Here is a 15,552-nt window from a genome sequence, read left to right as displayed (position 1 = left end):
AGATAAACCTGTTCACTGGTATTATTTCACTGAAGGATGGGGTACAAATTAGCCGATCTGTGGACCAGTATGCTTTTATATTATGCTTATAGACGTGAGGTATAAGCATTATTGTTGCAAAAAGCAAATACATTTCTGCAACAGTCGTCTCTTTCCACCTGTGTAGTCTTGACTGTGGTGATAAGATCGTATTTGCCATGGTGTACTGAAAATACTTATTACTTTCCCTGGCAATAATTTCCATCAATGGCTGGTCAAAGAATAATTCAAAGAATTCCAGTTCATTGGCTGTGGTTCCAAGGGGACAGGTAGGTAGAATTCCACTTTGAGAGTCATCAAAGTGGTGAGGGCTGGGAACAAAATTGGGATTTTGCTGCCAATCCCAGATACGGTTTGCTGGTGGATACTGGACATCATAGGCTGGTTGTACGGGTGGTTGTGGTTGTGGCGGGCTGGTGGCTGACGCTCCGCTTTGTCCTTGAACTGACGAGTCAGCAGCGTGGGTCCCCGCGTGGCACAGTGAGTCACGCATGGCGGTGCCACTACCACCACCAGCACCACTAACACCATCCACTGATGCCTGTGGCCCATCCATGCCAAGTGTAGCCACATCATCCTCACTATCACTACCTAAAACGGGTGTAGGGCCACAGGATGTACTCCGGGATGTACTCCATCCCCTGGGCACAGCATAGGGTACACTACCCGAGCGCATGCGGCGGCGAACATACCGACGCTTCACTGGTGAATATGTTTCCTCACTATCACTACTCAAATGATCGTCGAGTGCAATAAAATCACAATCCACGTCAGAATCATCGTCATTACTGAAGTCAGAGGCCTGGCCACGGGAAAATATTAGTTTTCTCTTACGTTTAGGAACACCCGACCGTGAGTCACGAGTGCCCACACCAGAGGTAGAAGGTTGAGGATCGTCGGGGTTTTCTGCACTATTATCAATATCCTGGTCATTATTTTCGGTCACTAACTTATCAAAGCCGTAGAATTCGTCTTCATTTCCACTTCCATCAGTGTCAGAACTATCAGACAGGAAGAGGAGAGTCCCAATTTTCCGGGGAGTGAGAGCTGACTTGCGACGAGGCATGGTGAACAAGGGTGAATGAGCCGGCGTTCCCACAATGCTATGCAGGCGCCTAGATTTTTTGTTTATGGCGCACACCCACGGCGCAGACCCATTCTCTCACATGTAGGCCTATGAGCGCTTTCGCGCTAAATTTGACGGCGCTAGAATTTTGGCGTAGATCTACAGTTTGGACACTCACCGAAAAGCCGTAGATCTACGGGACGGACCCTGAAAGGGTTAATATTTAAAAATTTTCCTCCTTTACAATACTGTATTAGTATGTATAAAGATTGGAAAAAATTGAAATATTGCATAAATATGTCATTTTTTTCCTTCCTTTCAGGCACCAAGCAACTGATGAGTTAAAATTAGAAGTAGAGGACAGTGTACAAACAGAAAGAGAGAATCATATAACAAAGATACTGAAGTCATGTGCTGTGTTGAAACCAGAGTTTATGCAAGAAACTCATGTATCTCCATACTTCATTGGTAAAAAAAAGGCTAAGGAACAATGCAGAGTAAGTTTACTATTTATTGTAATGTATATTTTTATGAGCTAGTATAATTGCTCATTGTGAAACATCAACACAAGTTTATTGCACAAAAATTTTTCTTATGTACAACTTATATGAAATTACTGATGTGGAGCCAATAATTTACATTATAATTGACTGGTAAGTCAATATGATTTAACACCCATGTTATTTTTCCCTTTCTTCTGACAAACAAAATACCCTCACACTCATCTTGTGAAATGAGGTACAAAGTGGTGGTGATAATTATTACATTAGGTTAATGGGACAATATGTACCTGCACATCTCGTGTTTAACACTGTGATAATCTTTTGGAAACTGAATTATTCATCTAAAGTTCAAAACTTGCTTTCAAATATCAATACAGGGAAGTCTGGCTAAACTGGAAGACTTAAGGTCTTTCATTGAATAATACTCTGAGCATTAATATCTCTCTCCCTCCTTGAGAGTGCAGGCACTGTACCTCCCACCTCCACCCCTTTGTGAGAGTACAGGCACTGTGCCTCCCACCTCCACCCCTCTGTGAGAGTGCAGGCACTGTACCTCCCACCTCCACCCTTTTGTGAGAGTACAGGCACTGTGCCTCCCACCTTCACCTCTCTGTGAAAGTGCAGACACTGTATCCCCCACCTCCACCCCTCTGTGAGAGTGCAGACACTGTACCTCCCACCTCTGCCCCCTCCTTGAGAGTGCAGGCACTGTACCTCCCACCTCCACCCTTTTGTGAGAGTTCAGGCACTGTACCTCCCACCTCCACCCCTCCAGAGTGCAGGCACTATACTTCCCACCCAATCCCTTCTTCAGTTTTAACATGAGGGAAGTCAGCATATAAAAAAAGGAGCCACTTTGTATATTGATAACATAATTGTATATTCATTATACTTCCTAGACTATTTTAAGCTATGATTTTACAATAATTACATACATTATTTTGTATTTGAAATAAAAAGACAGAAGTATAGTTTAACAATGAGCACAGCTGAAAGAGAGAGAGAAAAAAAGAAGCAGTGAATGTGCTCAGGATTGACTGCTTCTCCTGCTCTCCCCCATAGCTACACCACTGCTGCCATTTGTTTGCAGTCCCTGTGTTGAAATGGTTCCTCCTAAATTTCTGACTTGTAAATGAATATAAATGATAGATGAATGTTTTGAAAGAATGAATTGAGGGTGGTATTACAATGGCTTATTTTTTTTTTTTAACACACTGGCTGTATCCCACAGAGGCTGGGTGACCTAAAAGGAAGAGAGAGTTTTTCTTTTTAAATTTAGTAATTTATATAGGAGAAGGGGTTAGTAGCTCCTTGTTCCAGGCATTTTAGTCACCTCTTATGAGACACAAGACTTATGGAGGAAGAATTCTTTTCCACTTTCCTATAGCTAATTATAAGTGGGAAATAAGCTTTTGAGATAGTTTCTGCTGTTTTTATATAGCTTTAAAAATTTTAATAATATATTTTAATTGCAGCGGGAACGTGAGAAGACGAAGGGCCCAGGATGGTTTAATATGAAAGCTCCTGAGTTGACAGAGGAAGTAAAGAGAGATCTGGAGGTGTTACAGATGCGCTCTGTTCTTGATCCCAAGAGGCACTTCAAGAGCACTGATATGAAGGTTTGTTATATTCATAGGACACCCATAGGCATCATATGAGGTGCTATCCAAAAAGTTCCTAGACTGCAATGAAAAAAATATATAGGCTTATTTAATCACCTAATTGAAGTTTTCTTCCTGCACACTGATCCCAGTGCCTCTGCCACTTCTCAAAACCTTTCTGGAACTCTTCTTCCCTAATGGCGTCTAGAGCAGTCTGCGATTCTGCTTGACTCTCTATGTCGTTAACGTGCTGTCCCTTCAGTGCCATTTTAAATTTATGAGAAGAGACAGTGATCTCAGGGGGCTAGATCTGAGGAATAGGGAGGGTGGGGGATGACTTTTTTTTTTTGCCAGAAAATGATGCCTTGAGTCAGCATGCAAGGCACAGATGTTGTAGCCACTCACCTCATGTTCAAATTTTCAGTCAAAACGTTTTAACATGACCCATAAGAAATTCTCACAGCACTTTAAATGTCCTGGATAAATTAATTATGAGCTTCATGGATAACCTTCCTTGCTTTTTCATTGTTGGTGTTTGTTTTTGACATTGATGGACAATCAGAGCATTTTCTTCCTCATCTGATGTCCTGTTTTGAATTGAGAAACCTTTGAAAACACTGTATCTGACCCATTGCTTTCTCGTCAAATGATTCCTGAAACATTTTGCGAGTTTCACTGAACTTGAAACAGATTCACACAGGCACTGTTATTTTTTTTTTTTTTTTTTTTTTTAAAGATTCCATTGTTACACAAACAAATAGCAGCAGTGCACTGATGTGAAAAAAATACTCTTCTAACAATGGAATGACCAATCACACTGAAGCTCACCATGCTACTTCACAAAGGGATGTACTGCACAGAGTGCTCTACACCTCTGCCATATTTCACCCAGAAAGTATACAAAAATTTGAATCAGGGAACCTTCTGATAGCACCTTGTACAACTGGGTAATGGGTGGTAATCAGGTTTAACCAAAGGAAGGGGAAGATTGTGTAACTCCAATTCCTTGGATCAAGGGCCCTTCACCTGCTTCAAGGTAACCTCCTTCCTATTAAGGGATTGTTTCATGCTGATGGTTTAAATAATCTTAATATATAAATTCAATGATCTTTCATAATAATTCAAGACACTTGAAGTCAAGCTCTTGTTTATCCACTGGATGGAAATTTTTGCTTATGGTAAATAAGGTTTCTAAATACAGTATTGATCAAAAGTGATAGGGAATTTTATAGAACAGTTTCTGAAGCTATAAATAATTAATGTGTACAGTTTTACAGTTAGTACATATTTTTCAAGTTATCTGTTTTAATTTGTTAAAAATAAATGTTATGTAATTCTATAATACATGTGTACAAACAGCGATATAACAAAAGTTCTCTCCATAGGTGCTGCCTAAGTATTTCCACCTGGGTCGTGTGGTAGATAATCCCATTGAATTTTATTCCTCCCGAATTCCGAAGAAAGAGCGGAAACGAACCCTTGCTGAAGAAATTATTCATGATGAGGAAGCTCTACGGTAAGTAAATAGTAGTTAAGTATAAGAATTTGGAAATGAGGTTATATTAAGCCTAAGTCAAAACATTTCAAATACGAAAAGAAAAATAGTAGATTTAACAGTTTTCTTCAAAATTAAAATTACTGTATTTTAGGGTGTCGAAGATGCTATTTTTTCTTCAAAACGAGTTTTGAAAATTTGCCCAGCGTCTTGGAGGCTGAGGTACCATTTGGCTAAATTTAAAAAAAAAAAAAAAAAAAAAAAATAAAAATAAATTAAATAAATAAAAAAATAATCAGAATTGCTGGGGGACATCCTCGATACTGGAGCATTTTGTTTGTCTTATCATATGGTAAATAAGTTTGGAAGAAGCAGAGTAAAGTGATGGGTTTTAAGTATTGGATCAAAAACATCAGTTAGGAAGAGCAGAGAAAAATGAACTATATATAGAGATGCAGGTAGAAAAGCGAGTGTAGGGTGCTGAAGGGAAGAATGAAAGGAAAGGAATGGGCTGCAAGAAAAAAAATTGTAACCGGACCAGCAGGACAATGTGAAGGGTAAAGAATGAATTCAGGCAGAAGGAAATGTGGGGTGCAATACTTTGGTATCTTAATTGTGGAGATGTTTCACCATCCAGTGGTTTTATCAGTCCATTACTGTGCAGAGAATAAACAGTGGAAGATCTGAAGTAGTAATTTGGTGATCAGTCCCTCAACATTGATAAATCTTAAACAGATGTAGTGCAACACTTAAGGATGGCATCAAAGCCTACTAGTGGAAGTAGATCATGTCAATACCTTGTCTTCTTGGTACACTGAATTCATCTACAACTTTTCTGTAATGCCCTAACCTATTGGCATGACCTACTTCTGCTAGTGCACTCTGCCCACCTGTAGTGCCATCTTCAACTACTTCACCTTGCCAGTCTCTAGTATATGTTTGCATCCTTGTGCTACTGCTTTAGATTTATCAAGGCTGAGGGATGAAAACTTATCAGGGTTAGACAGTCACCTTAAATTATATCTTCATTTCTTCTCTGTATTGGATTGATAAAGCCACTAGTTATTGAAACTTCTCCACAGTAAAGATTCTCAAGTGTTGCATATGTATTACTCATTTTTTTGCCAGTTTTACATACCATTACAATAATGGAAGGAATTGCATAAGAGGGAAGCAGTTCACATTTCCTATTCACTCATATTCCCATCCTCTCCTGTCAACTGCCATCTTGTCTTGCCTTCCTGCACCCTTATCTTTTCCTCCCTTTCTTGCACCCTACCTTTTATTTTTCTCACTGTCCTGTTCCACCTCTCCACATCAACTTCCTTTCCTCCTCCTCACTCCTTTAGTTCCCATTCTTTCTCTAACTCTTCTCTTTTACCCTTGTTTTGTTCCTCTTCCCTTTTCTCTCCTGCCTTCATTCTCCTCCATCTTTCCCCTATCACCTTCTCCCACCTTACCTTTTCAGCTCATATTTCTTTTCTGCACTCCTTCCTTTTCCCTATACCCACTTCCTTCACTTATCACTTGGCGTCCTATTTCTCTTTCTTTGTTTAGTCCTTCATATTGTTAATAATATAACTTTGTTTTTTCCAGTTACCAGAAACGTAAATACACTGAGATAATAGCAGCCAAACACAAGAAGTTACTGAGACACCAAGAGCAACACAAGAAGACAGACAAGAAAGCACACAAGAAGGCAGATAAGAGCAAGTCAAAATGATCTCAATGATTGTTTGCAGCATAGTAGTAGTAGCCTTAGTCTATCATTACTTTTATAAATATATATATACTGCAAAAACTTGAATATAATTAACCTGCATTGACAAAACAATTATGTGTGTATTTTGCTTACAAGTCCCTGGAAATATATTATTGATGGCATACAATACTGACAGGTGATGAATATAAGATGTGTACAACAATAGGGTAGCTTTATTGCAGAAACAAGCAATAAAGTTTGAACTGAAGGTTTCTTCAACTGAATGCAGAAGAATATAACACTAGACACAGCAGTCACACTAGTTTTGAGACAATCAGTCCCTCAGTGAAGGCAGAATCATATGGCTGCATGCCTCTGCTTGAGAGAATAACCATCACTTATCAAGGCTGAGGAACTGATCACCTTAAAACTACTGCTGTTTCCACTGTTGTTATATATGTTTGAATGAAGAAGCCTGTTGAGGAGGTGAAACATTTTGGCAATGAGACACCTGTGTTGCATGTCTCCTATTCATCAAATTGTTTTCCAGCAATGTTGACAATATATACATCTCAGTTTTACTCCTTTTCCATGTAAATGATATGGAGGGAGTTTCAGGCCTAACTTATTCATTATAGCAAGTTTATATTTATAAAAAGTGGGAAGAGGCAATGAAGAGAGATTACATATTGAAAGGTTAAAAACACAGGTACAGAACACTGATGGGACAGAAATAGTGATGCATAATAAACATAAGAAACATGTCTACAGCAAGAGACAAATTGGTAAACACGTTAAAAAAAATATAGGGGCAGATAGGAAGACTCGGAAAACATTGCCACAGAAAAAGTCTAGATGTGATGTGGTCAATGTGCAATCCAAAAAAAAGTATCGCTATTCCATGAGCCCAGAACTCCACCTCAATGACCACAAAAGAGACAGTACATGGTGGAGAAAAAAATCTAATACAGCAAAATATTTTTTTTTTAATACATCGGCCGTTTCCCACCAAGGCAGGGTGACCCAAAAAGAAAGGTGGGGTGGGGGTCATCCTAGGAAAGGATGGAGGGAGGGGGTACAGGTGGTTTTGTGTGCAAGGGGTTTGGACATACAGTAGGCATGTGGGAGCATGTTAGGAGTGGAGACAAATGGTTTTTGGAACTTGGAGTATAAAAATTACAATTATAATCATAACTAAGTGCTAAAGCAACAAGGAGTCATTGGAGTAATATTTTGTGTAAGGATTCAGGAAAACTGGTTAGTTGGACTAGAGTCCTGGGCTGGAAAGTAGACAGTAGAACACTGGTAAAAAATTACAAACCAGTAGTACTAACATTATACAAAGAGTATACCTGAAGGGTTGTTTTGACTTCATAGTGGCTCAGGGCCTGATCAACCAGGCTGTTACTGTTGGCCACACATAAACTGATGTGCGAGCCACAGCCCGGCTGGTCAGGTATTGACTTTGGGTGCCTGTCCAGTGCCTTCTTGAAGACAGCCAGGGGTCTACTGGTAATCCCCTTTATGTATGCTGGGAAGCAGATGAACAGTCTTGGGCCTGTGACACTTATTGTGAAGGTATGCCAAATTACAAACTTAATGGGGAAAGACATGATCTGCATAACCAACATGGATTTGTAGCAAGGTCATGTTTGTTGCAACTACTAGACCACTACAATGAAATTATGGAAATGCAGATATGGTCTACATGGATTTTGCAAAGGCATTTGACAAATGCAATCATGGAGTGATAGCATGTAAAATGAGGTCAACAGATGTAACGGAAAAAGTAGGCAAATGGATATTCAACTGTAATGAATAAAACACAAAGAATAGTAGAACTAGCCTTAGTACAGTAAGAATGCTCAGTACCTCAGGGTATTGTCCTGGTGCCTTCACTGTTTTTCATCTTCATAGCAGACAGATACAAAGACCAGCCACAGCATTGTACCATCATTGGCAGATGATACAAAAATAAGCATGAAAGTCACCCTGGCAGATGATATAGAAAAATTGCATGAGGATATTAGCAGTCTTTCAGTGGGCAGTACAAAATAACATATTCAATGGTAACAAATTCAAACTGCTAAGATATAGAAAGAATGGAAAGATAAAAAGGCTCACTTCTACACAAAACACAGCAGGACCACTTAATATAATGTAAGGAACATGTGAAAGACTTGTGTATTGTTTCAGCGCTGTATTACCCTTATGGGTTTAGCACTTAGTTATGATTATAATAATGATTGTGTAATGTTTGCTGACCTACCTCTTAAGAGAATGCAATAAGGCAAATGTTGCAAAAGCCTGAAAAATCATGGGACAAATAATGAAAACTTCAAAAATGGGAAATAATGCCAATGGTGAAACTATTCAAATAATTTGTGCTCTTGCTCAGAGTACTGTTCAGTGTTGATGACTGTTCAAGGAAGGAGAAATATCAGATAGAAAAGCTACAGAAATCATTTACCACATGAAGAGAGCCAATAGTGCATTTAAATTACTGGGAACTCCTCAAGGTGCTGAATATATATACACATTCTGGAGCAGAAGAAGAGATACATGAAAATATACATACTTAAAATAATTTCTTGATTATTTTAATTTAAACTTTCTAAATCTAATATACTACTGTGAATGTGTAGACATTACTTAACAGACATGAACATATATTCAAAGAATATTTAGATAACATAAATATCTAAACTGTACAAACAGCACAATAAATATATTAATCTTATAAACTGAAAAATAAATGACAAGAACATTTAAATGCCCATTCTAATAAATTATTATAATACTGTTGTTATAATTTATTTTATTTCAGCTAACACTCAACTTAGTTTGTCGATGAGATACTTTCAATATTAAGGATATGACATGTGTCCCACACTCAGTTTTATGAACATTATATTAATACAAGAGCAACAATAGCCTGATTGATCAGGTGATTTCCACTAAACCCATTCATAAGTGTAGTGGCTGTCAAGCACTGACCTTATTCTCTACTTCTATGATTAGTTGTGGAATTGTAAAAGCTAATACCCAGTATCCACATTTATTATTTTAGTACTCAATACTGTCTTTCAATAACATTTACTATAATTAAAAATGTAAACTGGTACAGGTGGTATAAATCCCCACACAATATAAAGAAGAGAGACAAGATGTGTGGAAACTTCATCAACAAGAAGATATTTTGCTTGGTGTCCAAGCTTGGGCAAGATTTCATAAAGCTTGCTGTCCAAGCTTTATTAAGATTTTATAAAGTTTGGGGCCCAAGCGAAATGTCATCTGTTAACAACACTTCCACGCTACTCCTGTCTTCTTTACCTACACAAGCTTTAAATTACAACTCTTGCATTCTTTAACACTGTCACAATCCATACTTCATAAGAGTACAATACAATATACAGTGGTACTTTGGGACACAAATTTTTTTTGTTTCAGAAGGCTGTTCGAGTGCCGACACCGAATGAATTTGTTCCCATAAGGAATAATGTAAATCAGATTAATCCATTTCAGACCGCCAAAAATACACTTACAAAAGCACTTACATAAATATTCGAGTTTAGAGCTGTTCGTATCCTGAGGTACCACTATTTTATGCTGTCCAGTGTCTGACTAGAAAATGACAACAGAAGACCTAACATGGTAACTAATAGATCATGCTTGCAGGATTTATCTAAAATGTTTTATCACTGCAATTTATTTTTCACTCACTTATACTGCTCAGTGCTACAGTTTTGTATGCTGTGTTATGTTTTGGTTTAAATTCATCTTTATGCATCAATTCATGCAATAACCTTAATCTAAAGTATATGTACATGTGCTACACAATGATATTTGTTTAGAAGAATAAACAACACAAATCTGACACAAACTACACTAATATGCATGAGGGTGAAGTACTAACTCGTATAAGAAATAAATATAGGGTGTGGATTCTTTATAACCTACCGAGTTTCTTAAAAACTAATGATCATATATTGTTTATTCTTGCCTATAGTAAACGATATTGCATTACTCTCATTTGTAAATATAATGACGTGTTAGCAATTAATGACAGTTACTGTTGACTAACAAATAGCCAGAATTTATATTTGTATTACAACTGTGAAACTTGTGTAGACTATGAGGTACACAATGGTAGACCATGAAGCAAGGTAGCTGAGTCTCAGGTAAGAATAATGGGCCTCTGAGGATGGATCTTTAATAATTGGCAAAATTTTTACCTAGAAAAACTGTATTTTATTTTAAAAATGAAAGAAAGCCTTCTGCTAACATATTTAAGAATATTATTAAAATCATATATTTTTAATTATGGTAATAGGTAAAATTGACAATAACTAGCATGCCCAGTACAGCATCAAGGCCACTTAGCATCACAGTTACAATGACTCAACCAAACTGGCCACTTCTCACAAAACAATATGATGGCAGCATTTGTTTTTATATATTATTATTATTATTACTATTATTATTATTATTATTATTATTATTATTATTATTATTATTATTATTATTATTATTACCAGTCAAGTTACTTTTATTTCTTGTTCATAAGATTTCCTTCACCTCTATGTCTCCTTACACTGAGAATTCTCACACTTCTCGGTTTTGCTACTTGCATCCTTGCTCAAAATAAGAAATAATAATGAAAAAAATGCTATTATTTCTGTATTATTACATTGTTGTCACAAAATATGCATCAAGCCAATACTTGTAATTTTTTCCCACTCTAGCCACCTGCCATCAAGGTAGGGTGACCCATAAATGAAATATTCACCATCATTCATTCAGCAGCTGTGTTGCCACAAGTGGCACAAACATCACAATTCAAATGACCTCTGCAATTCTACATCACCCCTCCTTCAGAGTGCAGGCTAATTGGTTTCCTTGAATCTCTTCATAAGTGTCACCTGCTCACACACCAACAGCATATCAATTCTAAAAACTACTTGTCTCCACTCACTCCTATATAACATGCTGACATACACACCTATTGGATATTTAAGGCCCTATCACTGAAAACCTTAACATCCTCCATCCAACCCTTCTGGGGTCACCCCTACCCCTCTTCCTTTCAACCCTGGATTACACCTTGGTAATTTTAGTCTCTTCCATTGTCTCTAAAAGCCTAATTTGCCTTAACTTCTTTTCCACCCAGTGAATTGTACCTTTCTTAACCCCACACAGTCTTTCTTGAGCCTCCTCATTATTATCATCATTATTATTGCTGCACTATACTCTGGTGCAATCCCACATTTGTTTCTAGAAGTGGGGCCAGGAGCTAAGAATCAACCCCCTGCAGCCATATAGAGGTGGGTACTTCACCTACCTTTTCACCCCCTCATCTAGTCTATAGTTCACTTAATTTTTTATGGATCCATCTGCCAACTTTGCCCATCCCCCAATTAAATAATTTTATATGGTTTTGCTTTATGTGAATTATTATGTCAATTGGTAATTTCAAACATGTGATATACATTCACCATATGCAACTGGAGCTGGTCACATAGCATAACAAAGATTCTTAGTATGCAGAATTGTTTATGGCATTTTCTAAATCTATAAATACAGCAAATACTTCCTTTGTATAAAGGCAAAGGGGATAAAAGAGAGTGCAAAAATTATAGGGGGATAAGTCTGTTGAGTGTACCTGGTAAAGTGTATGGTAGAGTTATAATTGAAAGAATTAAGAGTAAGACGGAGAATAGGATAGCAGATGAACAAGGAGGCTTTAGGAAAGGTAGGGGGTGTGTGGACCAGGTGTTTACAGTGAAACATATAAGTGAACAGTATTTAGATAAGGCTAAAGAGGTCTTTGTGGCATTTATGGATTTGGAAAAGGCGTATGACAGGGTGGATAGGGGGGCAATGTGGCAGATGTTGCAGGTGTATGGTGTAGGAGGTAGGTTACTGAAAGCAGTGAAGAGTTTTTACGAGGATAGTGAGGCTCAAGTTAGAGTATGTAGGAAAGAGGGAAATTTTTTCCCAGTAAAAGTAGGCCTTAGACAAGGATGTGTGATGTCACCGTGGTTGTTTAATATATTTATAGATGGGGTTGTAAGAGAAGTAAATGCGAGGGTCTTGGCAAGAGGCGTGGAGTTAAAAGATAAAGAATCACACACAAAGTGGGAGTTGTCACAGCTGCTCTTTGCTGATGACACTGTGCTCTTGGGAGATTCTGAAGAGAAGTTGCAGAGATTGGTGGATGAATTTGGTAGGGTGTGCAAAAGAAGAAAATTAAAGGTGAATACAGGAAAGAGTAAGGTTATGAGGATAACAAAAAGATTAGGTGATGAAAGATTGAATATCAGATTGGAGGGAGAGAGTATGGAGGAGGTGAACGTATTCAGATATTTGGGAGTGGACGTGTCAGCAGATGGGTCTATGAAAGATGAGGTGAATCATAGAATTGATGAGGGAAAAAGAGTGAGTGGTGCACTTAGGAGTCTGTGGAGACAAAGAACTTTGTCCTTGGAGGCAAAGAGGGGAATGTATGAGAGTATAGTTTTACCAACGCTCTTATATGGGTGTGAAGCGTGGGTGATGAATGTTGCAGCGAGGAGAAGGCTGGAGGCAGTGGAGATGTCATGTCTGAGGGCAATGTGTGGTGTGAATATAATGCAGAGAATTCGTAGTTTGGAAGTTAGGAGGAGGTGCGGGATTACCAAAACTGTTGTCCAGAGGGCTGAGGAAGGGTTGTTGAGGTGGTTCGGACATGTAGAGAGAATGGAGCGAAACAGAATGACTTCAAGAGTGTATCAGTCTGTAGTGGAAGGAAGGCGGGGTAGGGGTCGGCCTAGGAAGGGTTGGAGGGAGGGGGTAAAGGAGGTTTTGTGTGCGAGGGGCTTGGACTTCCAGCAGGCATGCGTGAGCGTGTTTGATAGGAGTGAATGGAGACAAATGGTTTTTAATACTTGACGTGCTGTTGGAGTGTGAGCAAAGTAACATTTATGAAGGGGTTCAGGGAAACCGGCAGGCCGGACTTGAGTCCTGGAGATGGGAAGTACAGTGCCTGCACTCTGAAGGAGGGGTGTTAATGTTGCAGTTTAAAAACTGTAGTGTAAAGCACCCTTCTGGCAAGACAGTGATGGAGTGAATGATGGTGAAAGTTTTTCTTTTTCGGGCCACCCTGCCTTGGTGGGAATCGGCCGGTGTGATAATAAAAAAAAAAAAAAAAAAAAAACTTCTTTACATTTAAGGATTATTTATTTATATGCCTAAATGAAAACACTTGATCTAGGCATACCCTTCCCTTTCTAAATCCTCCTTTTTCATCTTTTTGATAATAATTACACTCCACTTTACCCAGTATACTCAAAAAACTTATTCCCCCTATAATTTTTATACATTCTCTTGCTCTCTTTCTCCTTATACAAAGGAACTATGAATGCTCTATGCCAATCCTTAGGTATCTCCTACCATTTCATGCATGTATTGAACAAATACACAAATCACTCCAAAACTATATTCCCACCTGCTTTTACCATCTCAGTCTTTTAATCCTTTCAGGGTCAAAAGGCCCTCTCCTAAACTTGTTCTCAGGGTCGAAATTTTTTTTAGAAAAAAAAATTATTTTTCCTTATGAAATGATAGAGAATCTTTTCCCGATCATAATGACACCAAAAGTATGAAATTTGATAGAAACTTGCGGAATTATGCTCTCGCGAAGTTAGGGGTCTCGACAATGTTTACGCATCGGCAATTTCGCCCACTTTGAGCCCTATTTTCAGCCAATTCTAGTGTACTAGTCAACAAAAATCATAACTATTTTGCTAGAGCTCCATTTTTCTATCAAATGAGTACAAGAAACCACCCATTTACCAATTTCAACTATCCAATACATAAAGTGGTCAGAAATTGGCAATTTTGCCAATTTCACACAAATTTCAAAAGATGCCAATTTCCAAATAGGGTCCAGAATAAACAAGGCAGACATTCCTGGCACTAAAATAACATTTCCTCTGTTCATTAGTCACGTCCCCAGGCCCCTCTTACATTTCTTTTGCTTTCCACTTTGAATTTTTATTCTCACAAAAAATAGAAGATTTACTGTTATGCAGACTACTGCATTAGCATAGAGATGGTATAAATAATATCAGCACACTTGTGAAAGAATATTAGATTCACCAGTTGACGTGTATTGGACACGTGGCATGATTTGTTTACTTTTGAATTTTGGCAAAAATCGAACATTTCTGCTACTTTGAGCTCAATTTCAAGGTACTTTTCATTGTGAAACCAAATCATCTCAATTTTTGTAATATGTCTTCCATTCTATAAAATGAGACCAGGAAAACTAGAATATAACCATAAATACCATACAAAAATACAGTGCAAAGTCGCTGTTTTAAACCAAAAACATAGTGAAAGTTTTTTTTTCTCATTATGCACTGTGTGCTGCAGGATTTTTTTTTATACTGTACACACTGACCACATAGACCCATTCTTTCATATGTAGGCCTACCAGCTTTCTCTCACTAGATTTGAAGGTGCTAGAATTTACGCGTACTAGTACGTCAACCCTGGTGCGTAAGACGTACTAGTACGTCAGAAACCCTGAAAGGGTTAATCCCATCTGTCCCAGCTGCTCTACTCATGTTCATTCTACCTATATCCCCATGCACTTTCCTTACATTCACCTCTGGCTCTTCCTTACTCTTGCCCAATGCATGAAAACACTGCTTCCCTTACAGTATCAACATTTCAACACTCCTCAAAATATTCTGTCCATCTTTTAAGTATGGTAACTCCAGGTGATTAGTCCATTTGCTTTCCCAGGCTTTCTCAACTCATTAATCTCTCTCTCTCTCCAAAAGTGTTTTAGGAAAACTTATAGACTTAACCATCCTCTAATCAACTCTACTTTTGCATTCCCTTGCCACCTACTCAACCTCTCTCTTTTTTCTATTTCTCTCCACATACTTTGCCCTATAATTTTTAACACACTGGCTGTCTCCTACCGAGGCAGGTGACCCCAAAAAAGAAGAAAAATATAAAGTTTATCTTCTTTTTACACTGACTTGGAATTATCATCACAATAAAATGCTAAACCCATACGAGGTCATTCACTGCTGCACCGAAAAGTATTGAAACTATTATAAGAACATAAGAAAGAAGGGACACTGCATTATAAT

General features: G+C 38.1%; 1 protein-coding gene across 3 annotated transcripts in view; it reads left to right on the top strand.

The window, feature by feature from the left end:
* The window catches only part of LOC128692194 (U3 small nucleolar RNA-associated protein 6 homolog), a 32,230-nt gene extending 25,675 nt beyond the window's left edge, over nt 1–6,555 (top strand). The window contains exons 15-18 of one of the 3 annotated variants that reach the window (XM_070096480.1): nt 1,428–1,602; nt 3,084–3,227; nt 4,595–4,725; nt 6,301–6,555. In XM_070096480.1, coding sequence (XP_069952581.1) covers nt 1,428–1,602; nt 3,084–3,227; nt 4,595–4,725; nt 6,301–6,427 — 577 coding nt within the window. In that variant the 3' untranslated portion in view covers nt 6,428–6,555. The remainder of the gene's footprint in view (nt 1–1,427; nt 1,603–3,083; nt 3,228–4,594; nt 4,726–6,300) is intronic. The other 2 variants (XM_070096478.1, XM_070096481.1) reach the window with 2 other exon arrangements.
* The last annotated feature ends 8,997 nt before the right edge of the window (nt 6,556–15,552 follow it).

Source organism: Cherax quadricarinatus, chromosome 53 (assembly GCF_038502225.1).
Source record: "Cherax quadricarinatus isolate ZL_2023a chromosome 53, ASM3850222v1, whole genome shotgun sequence".
NCBI classification, from domain to species: domain Eukaryota; kingdom Metazoa; phylum Arthropoda; class Malacostraca; order Decapoda; family Parastacidae; genus Cherax; species Cherax quadricarinatus.
The sequence above is the reverse complement of the archived record's forward strand: the minus strand, read 5'-3'. Positions and strand labels throughout refer to the sequence as shown.